Source organism: Candida theae, assembly GCF_024610275.1.
Source record: "Candida theae strain CBS 12239 chromosome Unknown scaffold81, whole genome shotgun sequence".
NCBI lineage: Eukaryota > Fungi > Ascomycota > Pichiomycetes > Serinales > Debaryomycetaceae > Lodderomyces > Lodderomyces theae.
The window spans coordinates 19,135-28,492 of record NW_026261460.1 but is presented as its reverse complement, the minus strand read 5'-3'; the positions used below and the strand labels follow the sequence as shown (position 1 = coordinate 28,492).

The 9,358-nt window shown below is 40.7% G+C and overlaps 5 protein-coding genes across 5 annotated transcripts; 1 reads left to right on the top strand and 4 right to left on the bottom strand. All coding sequences in view use genetic code 12, as the record gives it.

Annotated features, from left to right (window-relative positions):
• Window positions 1–256: 256 nt before the first annotated feature.
• On the bottom strand, window positions 257–1,508 carry KGF57_004102 (mitochondrial 37S ribosomal protein mS45; the record flags this gene model as incomplete). Its single annotated transcript, XM_051753590.1, has 2 exons — window positions 257–712; window positions 1,014–1,508. 2 exons carry the CDS (start codon window positions 1,506–1,508, stop codon window positions 257–259), a joined length of 951 nt encoding a protein of 316 aa, XP_051607418.1.
• Window positions 1,509–1,845: 337 nt separating this feature from the next.
• CDC7 (serine/threonine protein kinase) lies at window positions 1,846–3,867 on the top strand (the record flags this gene model as incomplete). Its single annotated transcript, XM_051753589.1, has 1 exon — window positions 1,846–3,867. One exon carries the CDS (start codon window positions 1,846–1,848, stop codon window positions 3,865–3,867), a length of 2,022 nt encoding a protein of 673 aa, XP_051607417.1.
• A 181-nt stretch (window positions 3,868–4,048) lies between these two features.
• KGF57_004100 (uncharacterized protein) lies at window positions 4,049–6,205 on the bottom strand (the record flags this gene model as incomplete). The annotated part of the gene is made up of 1 exon (XM_051753588.1): window positions 4,049–6,205. One exon carries the CDS (start codon window positions 6,203–6,205, stop codon window positions 4,049–4,051), a length of 2,157 nt encoding a protein of 718 aa, XP_051607416.1.
• Window positions 6,206–6,837: 632 nt separating this feature from the next.
• RPC40 (DNA-directed RNA polymerase core subunit) lies at window positions 6,838–7,851 on the bottom strand (the record flags this gene model as incomplete). Its single annotated transcript, XM_051753587.1, has 1 exon — window positions 6,838–7,851. The coding sequence occupies one exon, from the start codon at window positions 7,849–7,851 to the stop codon at window positions 6,838–6,840; it is 1,014 nt and encodes a 337-aa protein (XP_051607415.1).
• Window positions 7,852–8,124: 273 nt separating this feature from the next.
• KGF57_004098 (uncharacterized protein) lies at window positions 8,125–9,090 on the bottom strand (the record flags this gene model as incomplete). Its single annotated transcript, XM_051753586.1, has 1 exon — window positions 8,125–9,090. The coding sequence occupies one exon, from the start codon at window positions 9,088–9,090 to the stop codon at window positions 8,125–8,127; it is 966 nt and encodes a 321-aa protein (XP_051607414.1).
• Window positions 9,091–9,358: the final 268 nt, after the last annotated feature.

Below are 9,358 nucleotides of genomic sequence, written 5' to 3'. Positions count from 1 at the left end.
GGGGGGGGGGGGGGGCGGTCGTTTCTTCGTTATTTTGCATTTCTGAAGACGTGTTTCTTGTAAGCTTTTACATAACTACACATTCACTACTGACTATCAAAGTGAAGGTACCACATTTTCATAGCAAACATGCCTTCTATAATACAACTCTTTCTATGCAACTTCCACACGGTACATTCTTCAATAATTCGTCACTAAACACAGCTAATACACTTCTCTGTTTGTGTATAAATATGTACAAGCTAAACTCCTGAACTCATTGATCTGGGTGCAAATAAATCATCTTTCCGGCTGCATCAAATCCAATAGCTCTATCCAATTTCCTATCTCTTCTAGATGCACCATAACGATGACCAAACTCGCCAACATTCTTCATTGTAAATCTAAAGAGTTTATTTTCATCCTTTCTCTTTTTACCATACACAACATCGATTTTTTTATCTTCAATTGCTTGTTGCTGCTTCTGTGCTTCTTCCAAATTAAACTCAGTCAACTTCTTCAAAGTGTTTGAGGCTGGCTCGAGGTGTAGTATCTTGGCTGCATCTACTGGTCCAAAAGGTTCATTCTCTTCAATAGTCAAAAATCTATCAGTCAATGTCTTGTGTGGGGTTGGAATTTCCGTTAAATTATCAGCAGTATAGCCACCTTTGAACAAGGGGAACATGCGTTTCATAATGGCTGCAAACGATTTCAAATCCTCGGCAATCTCTTCCTAAATACATAGCTTGTGTTAGTAAAGACGTCCAACTTCTCAAGACACACAAACACACACAAACACACACATGTACTGCTCCACCACGATACAACTTTTTCAGATCCGTTTTGTATTTTCAGGGCTTGAATTTATAACCATGTGGTTTATGTCTTAAAGACTAATCGAATAAATAAAATGCAATATCATCATAATACATGAATCGAAGGAAACGAAAAGTTAAAATATCAGCAGTGTTGTGTCTGTGGTGTAGACTTTTCTTGTCTTGTCTTGGGTTGTACTGTATTGTGTATTAACATACCTTTGGTTGAAAATTCTTTTCAATTGCACTGAGCTTTAATATAGCTTCTACTCTTTGTAAATTTATACCATATTTATGGGCTATCTCTTGTGGATGTAACCCGTTGACCTGTTCATCTTCGACGATTTGCAGTTTCAAATGTTCAGGTATCAAGTATGCTGTTTTAGTGTAAACGTTGTGAGGAAACGGATGCAAATGAGGATCCCTTCCTGGTTCGTCAAGATTTCTCATTCTCGATTGACCCAACTTGGGACTTTCGCCAACCACAGATTTTCCATCATTAACAATATAGTTTGGTTTATTGTTCTGCGGTGGATAGTAGTACTTGTTTTTATGATATTCACCAGTTATACTTTTAGGACCAAGAAATTGTCGAAACTCTTTGAGTAGCTTTGTCTTGTCCATCAATTCCTTCCTGCTGATCCTCCTCATCACCAGACTAGAAGTGGAAAACTGTCTCATTTTACAGCAATTGGTGAACCCTGTCCAACTCATGTTTCACCTCAGATCAACGTTGGAGACTAAAGATGGAATAAACGAAGGTTTCCAGCAATGAGAAAAATTTTCAAAGCAGTGTCGTCAAAATAGTAATCTTGCGACAATGCATTACATTCCACGACACACAAACACACAAACACACAAGCACACAAACACACAAACTCTCTCTCTCTCTTTCTCTCTCTTTTTCTCTCTCTATGGTTTCAAAATTGTAAACGTATAATAGCAAAAGACACAACAGACGGCTGCTTTATATTAAGATCCCAGTGGTATTTCAACGAACCACAACTGTTTCACCACCATTACTTTTACTTGTACATAAACAACTCAAGGCATGTCACTGGATATTCTAGCGGAATCTATACTCCAACACAATCCAACAACGCTTTTAAACTCACAACAACATTCGGACGCGTCCTCCTCTTCGTTTGCTACCACTGCAACAGCTGCTACTACCACTACCAAAGCAGTTCGTCAGCAACTGGTGACTATTTCCGCAAACAGAGCACATACCTTTCTGGTATCCACTGTTGGATCAAAGCATACCAGCCCCAATGAAGATTCTGATGACCCCTTTAAGGATAAGTCACAACAGCAACACAACTCCACTTCGAAAATTGTCAGTCAAAAGGGGAAACACAATTTTCTGCATCATAACAAGTCTTTTCTCAAAAATCAAAATTTGTTAAACTCATCTGGAGTCAGATCTCAAGAAGCTCATACATCGCAATCGCAATTTCATCTAGGCTCATTGCCCGGTCAACACTCACATTCACATTCACATTCACATGCACATGCACACCACCCACAACAACATCAGCATCAACATCAGCATCAACATCAGCAACACCATGCCGTGTCTACATCGCAACCACTGCGACCACCCGCCCCTTTCAAAGAAAAGACCAACGTGGCGGAGTATCAACACGAAATGAACGAAAACGGGGACGAGGACGAGGACGAGGTGTCGCTCGAAGTTCTTGAGGATATGCATAAGCTTGAACAGCACTTTCCCGTATTGGCCACTGATTATAGATTAATTGACAAAATCGGTGAAGGAACATTTTCCACCGTGTACAAGGCAGAAGCAATCAATGGGAAAATTAAGCTCAATAGTGATGTTTGGAAATCGCCTCCATTGAAGAAACAAAAGACTGCTTCAGGAGACAATTCCTCAATGCAGGTAATGATCCAAAAGAAGAAAAAGAAGAACCCCATTGTTGCGTTGAAACAAATTTACGTCACATCTTCCCCCAATAGAATATTCAATGAGTTGAATCTACTCTATATGCTCACCGGTAACTCCAGAGTTGCACCATTATTGGATGTCTTGCGCCATCAAGATCAAATCTTGGCTATTTTGCCTTACTACCATCATTATGATTTTCGTGATTTTTTTCGTGACTTGCCTGTAAAGGGAATCAAGAAGTACTTGTGGGAACTTTTCCAAGCTTTGGAATATGTTCATAGCAAAGGCATAATTCATCGTGACTTGAAACCCACTAATTTCTTGTACGATCCATTCAAAGGACGTGGTGTATTGGTTGACTTTGGATTAGCTGAGAAACAAGTAACCACTTACCACCACTCTTTATCATCCAGCTCCAATTCATCCACCTCATCTAGTGGTTGTCCTTGTTTGTCAAGGGAAACTCTTGTCCCCACCAACAAGTCATTATCCAAGAGAATGTATGTCAAAGGTGCATATCCTAAATCTGACAATCGACCACCCAGAAGGGCTAATCGAGCAGGAACAAGGGGGTTTAGAGCCCCGGAAGTTTTATTCAAATGCACAAATCAAACTACTCAAATTGACGTTTGGTCAGCGGGAATCATTGGATTTTCATTATTAACACGCAAATTCCCCCTTTTCAATTCACCGGATGATACCGATGCCATTTTAGAGTTGGCATGGATATTTGGTTACGATAAGTTGGTCAAATGTGCAGAGTTGCATGGATGTGGGTTGGAGATCTCCATTGGTCAATTGCACAAGTCTAATGGTAATCTAATCAAGATATTGTACGACTTTTTGAAAACCGAAGTTGATAACGATAGTGTTCCTGAGGATAGTGTCCTTTACGAGACTTTGAACTTGTTCAACTCAACTGGAGATAAATTCGTGAGACCCACTTTTGTTGAAGACCCCAACATGTCACAAGATGAACGGAATATCATGGTTGATGAGTTTAGAAAAGAAATGGAAGATTATAAGGATCACAAGTATTTGATGGAGTTGTTATACTCGTGTTTCAAATTGGATCCCACTAAACGATTGACTGCAAAGGAAATTCTTGAATTGCCGTTTTTCCACGAATTGTCACCATTGGACAAAGATGATGATGTCGTATTTTAGGACGGAAGTGCTCGAGTGTCTTGCTAGTAATCGTGAATATTAAAGGTAGATATTTGCTTATATGTCTCGAATTGAACATATATATATATATATATATATATCTGTACATCACTTTTAATACGAAAATCGCAACAAAAGAGGAAAATAACGTTTCATATGTAGTGTCTACTTTGAAGATATTTTATCGTAAATGGTCGTAATTGTAATCGTCAAAACCGTCGTCCTCATCGTCATCAACCTCAAATGAATCGCGTCGTGATCGCTTTCTCAGATTGCGTGCCAAATGCAACACACTAGAGCTATTGCCCGAATTCAAATCTGGCAGCCCGTGTGTATTCAACTCAGGGCCAGTACTGGCGTTGGCAATAGCTCCTACAGCTTGGTCCACCTTGTTGTTCTCCTCAGAATTGTTGTTGCCACCATTTCCATCACCTGAATGGCCCTCGATAGTTGTGTTACTTGCATTATTAATCATTGATTTGTTCCACTTCTGGTTCAACTTTGTGATCAAATCATTCTGTTCCTTGACCGATTGCATAGCTCGCAATGGCGTCATAGGGGCAGAAGAAAGTGTCTTGGGTGAGTCATGGTCATTCAGAGACACCATGAAGTCCAGCTTTGAAAGAGAACTCGTGCTGGATCCTACATCCAAATCAGCCGCCTCGTTTACCCTCATGTCCCCACTTGCGCCCGCACTCGTGGGTAAGTTTTTAGCTCTTTCAGTCTCATTGAGCGACGACGATAACCTTCTTCTTGATGGTGCCATCACATTCGAAGACGGAGGTAGATGGGCAAAAAACTTGGCTTCCGATAAAGCGGCACTCAACGGCGGGGACATTGTAATCAAATGTGAATGTAATGCTCCTTTAGAGCCACAACAGCCAGACTCGCTTGTGTTGGTTAAATCGGATGCATTATTGAATTCAATTTGTAAATCTTTGGAAAATGCCAACTTCTTTTTCAAATAAAGTGACTGTTGGATCAAGCTTGTAGATTTCAACTTCTTGACTGGACCCAGAGATTGCATTGGGGAAATGGAGGTGGAAGAAATGCTCTTCATCTCTGGACTTTCCAAGTTTTTGCTCATCGTATCGTGATTCAAAGCCGGGCTGGTGAATGCAATGTGACTGTCATCTAACGGCGACTCCATATGCAAATGTTTCCCTCCGTAAATCAAACTTTCTGATGTAGGACTTGCTGTCAAACTATGGATATGCGCGTTTGAATTGTGGTACGATACGGGTGTCGTTGGTATTGTGGGTGGTGATACCGCCGCAGTTCCTGCAGAGTACGTTTCATGAAACTTGAATCTAAAATCGTTTTTCAAATGTTGCACCGATGTTTCGTCTTTGAAGCTACGCCTCTTTGGTCGATGCATTGGTTTTGCCATGCCTCTAGATGTCGGTCCCAGTGGGAACGAGCCATTTGTTGCTGTAGCTCCGAGCACGGGCGTCGACGGAATTGTCTTCAAACCATCACTTGATTGAGGAGTCCTACTGTTTGTCATCCTTGTGTCGTATTCTGACTCCTCATCGGTCAAAATAGCTGACCCCGAACAACCAGATCCTTGATTATTACCAGTAACACCATCACCGCTACTACTCCTATTGTCATGGCCAAGTCTCATTTTTGACACACTATTGCCTTGATCAAACCCATGATCTGTATGTCTGTGTAGCCCTCCACTAGAGGGATTGCCTGCTGGTGTCATTGTGAAAGTGTTTTGATTCACATGTCCGATTGACGCCAAACTTGCAGAGCTATCGTTTCGAGTGTGATATCGAAGGTTTTCATCAACCGAAACAATTGAATTACGGGCACTTCGTTCGAGACTCACTATTGACATACTTCTTGCCGAGTTAGGCGTGGGTGCAACATTCTGAATTGTATTGATATTTGCCGAGGATAGGGTAGGAGTTGAAGTGAGATCATTTTTGCTGTTGCTAGGTACCGTTGTTGCAGTTGTTGCCCCGACCGGCCCCACCTGTGTAGACGATCCAGTACCGGAGATCGAAGTGGGTGATATGGAGTTTGCATGAGTATTTGTCGATATCGAATGTTGCCTAGCTGATGGTTGTGCTTGTGATAATCCAAACTCATTGCTGTTGTCGTTATTGTTGGATGTTGTCGATGGTGACGCCGATGATGAGGCTAGCCCAGGAGATGCGCTATGTCTCAAGCACTGGTGTGGCTGTTGTTGTGTGTTCAAAGGCGGTAATGCATTATATGGCAGCAGATTTGTCGCTGTTTGGGCTGTTAAAGAATGGGGCAGAAGTATGTTGATTGGAACTGGCTGTGGTGTCGAATAAGATGAATGGTTGGAGTTGACAGAGTTCATGGATGAAGATCTTTGTCTTGTGTATGTGGATGACATCACCTACGATGAAAGGAGATGCACCCCTGGCTGTCTCTATATATAACTGGCACTCCTATCGTCCCTCCTGCAGGTTCAATAATAACTTAGTTCACCCCACAGTATCCACCTAATTTGAATGAGCCAAAAGGTTTGCACTAAAATTTTGTAACCCTTTATCAATTGTTCTGTTTGTTTGTGGACGTGATGATGAAAGATTGATTTTTTATTTTTTTTTTTTTTTTCGTTTAAATGATATTTTGCAGGAGAAGAAGGAACTCCAATACACAAGCTGTGATGTAAAAAGTGGTTTACCCGGTAGCTTGAGTCTGCAGGTGAAACTTCTACTGTTGAGTATGTCCGATAGTGAGTGTTGTTGAAAAGGGTTTTCTTTCTTTTACATTAGATGTTGCGTCCTATAGATAATAAATTTCTTGCGTATCATGTGTGGCTGTTCACTTCTTCTCTTTGTCACAAACTTTAAAAATCTATTTTTCCTCTTTCTTTCTGTCACAATTTTTACGACACTCCCATCTGCGACATTCATACACATATACATATATATATATATCTACAGTATGCACAACTTTTCCATTGCCATAATACATCACTGCTGTTTACTGACCAATTGGACATTTCCTCAAATACTCAGCTTTGTTTTTCAAGACCCTGACCGATTTGAAAAAGATTTCCTCTGGTGACATTGCCCCAGTTGATTCAACCTGGAAAATAAAGTAATCCCTTTGTCTACCCAACTTCACTTTATCTTGAAACTCCGGGTGTCTCAAAACTTCCCTCAGTACAGTATCCTTTCTAGCGTCAGCAACGTATGCTTCTCCAGTGGCGGAATCAATCTCAATCACACCAGATGGGAAACATTTTTGGAATTTCTTAGCCAAGTCGCCAGTTATTGGTTGTCTAATATCAATAACTGGCAATAACCTGTACGATGCCGTTGCCACTGGAGAAAATTTGGCGTGATCTGAGCCGATCCCCAATATACAATGAGCTCTTAGAGATATCTCCTGACCCGGTCTTAGTTTTGCCAACAAAATGTTTGGATCGGTGGGCACAACAGGGTTATCTTTATACTTTTCCAATTGACTACCTTGTGGTTCAAACTTCAAATCTTTAGCATAAACATTGCTATTTCGATACAACTCATTTGGATTAGTAGAGTTCTTTGGTGCATGAGGGTTCTTTGTGCATGTAACATCCAAGGACAATACTATTGTGTTGTCTTCAGTGTAACGTTCGTTCTCATCAACACTCTTGTCAACCCACGTCAACGAATCGGGATCTACTTTCAATGGGATCAATCCGATTCTATGTGCCAATACCTCGTCTTGTATAACTGATGTATTCATAAAGGAGTATACTGTCTCAACTGCCACTGAGGGAACTTCGGCAATCATTATACGACGGAATGCATTAGCGATGGATGTGTCAATGTGGATCAAGTCAAAATTGGCGACTCTTTCGCTAACATTTGTGATTTTAATATCAAATGAGTTTTTGAATTTTTCAATATCCCAAGAAAAGTCACCAGAGGATTGATGCCCTGGAAAATCGGTGGACGATGTGTTTGTGACTCTATTGTACTCTATCCCCACTATGTTATTATCAGACATTCTTACGAACTGTGGGTGTGGATGTGGGTGTGGGTGGATGGATGGATGGATGGACGATGCGATGATCTAGATGTTTGTCTCCTAGTGTGCAGATGTTGTAATTTTTTAATTTTTTTCTGTGCGAGGGATGAGGGTGGAGTGCTACCAAATAGGTTGGAGATTACAAAGACAACAAAGGTAGCGCATTTTACACCTGACTCAACACTGTGAATTTAAAGTTCTTTTTTAACCTCCTCCTACTCTCCTACTCTCCTACTCTATTGTATGAACAAGCTATACCAAGCTAGACACTCTGGGGAATGCACCCGGTAAAGTCGAAGAAGATGTTGACAACCCGCTAGTTTCTCCTGCGTTTTGTATATTCACCTTAATCTTCATCATCTTTTTGATTCCATCAAGTAAATCGATCGTGAGTAGCTCAACATTCCCATTGTACCCATCACCTTCAATACGAGCCTTATCTACCACCTCGTCATCATTTTCGAGGTGTCTACCGCTTAGTAGTTCCCTCAATGGTATGTCGTCCCCGCCATCGTGCTGCACTTGTAAACGGTTTCCATCTGTTCTAGACTCGGTCACATCTCTTGAACTCAATCCACTAGCTACTTGTCCTTCAGCTATAATCTCTTGTTGTTCTCCTTCTTGCTCCCCCTCCCCCTCTTCCTCTTCGAATACCTCTTCATTACCAAGAACACCATGCAAATACAAGAGAATCAACTGTGCTCCAAACACAATCAAATCCAAACCCATCAACTCCAACCTGCCACATGGCACCCTCTCCCCCATAAACTGAACTGTCAACCCACCATACAAAAATCCAACAGTTTCTTCTCCACTGCGACCACTACTTCCAGGACTCTTTGAATACACACCAAAAATCAAATGCGTCAAAAAGCAATAACAATTGATGGCCAAAACACCACGAAAACTCATCTTAATCATAGTTTTGACATGATGTGTGGAAAAGGAGTAATATCGACTAACGTAATCAGGGTTGATGTTCAAAATGGAGAAATGCATCGCACTTCGTAGAAATAATCTGAAAAATGACAAATCTCGTAGATAAATAATGACAATTAGGACAATTTCAATCAACTGGAAAGATTGTTTGAGATCGGTTGTGAAAAATTTCTTGCGTTTGGATAGTACTTGACGGTTATTACTTATGGTTTGTTCCAAAGTGGGACATTTTTGATTCTGAAAGTTTTGTAGCTCGTGTTCGAGGCTTATGGGATGCATTTTTTGATTTGTTTTTTTATTTTTTTTTGAAATAATGGAAATGTGCGAGGCTATATGAGTGGTTACTGCATTAATTATGGGTGATATAGGCAGTCAAAAGAGTGTATAGTTAATTGGGTGACGCTGATTGAGTTTGTAATGTGCACTTTGTTCTCTTTTTGTATTTTTGCCAGTGGGCATGTGTCTATTAAGCGAGAACAAAAATATTCTCCCACTTTTATGAGCGGTGATTAATTCTTTGATATTGGTTCTATGGCTCTATTTACAT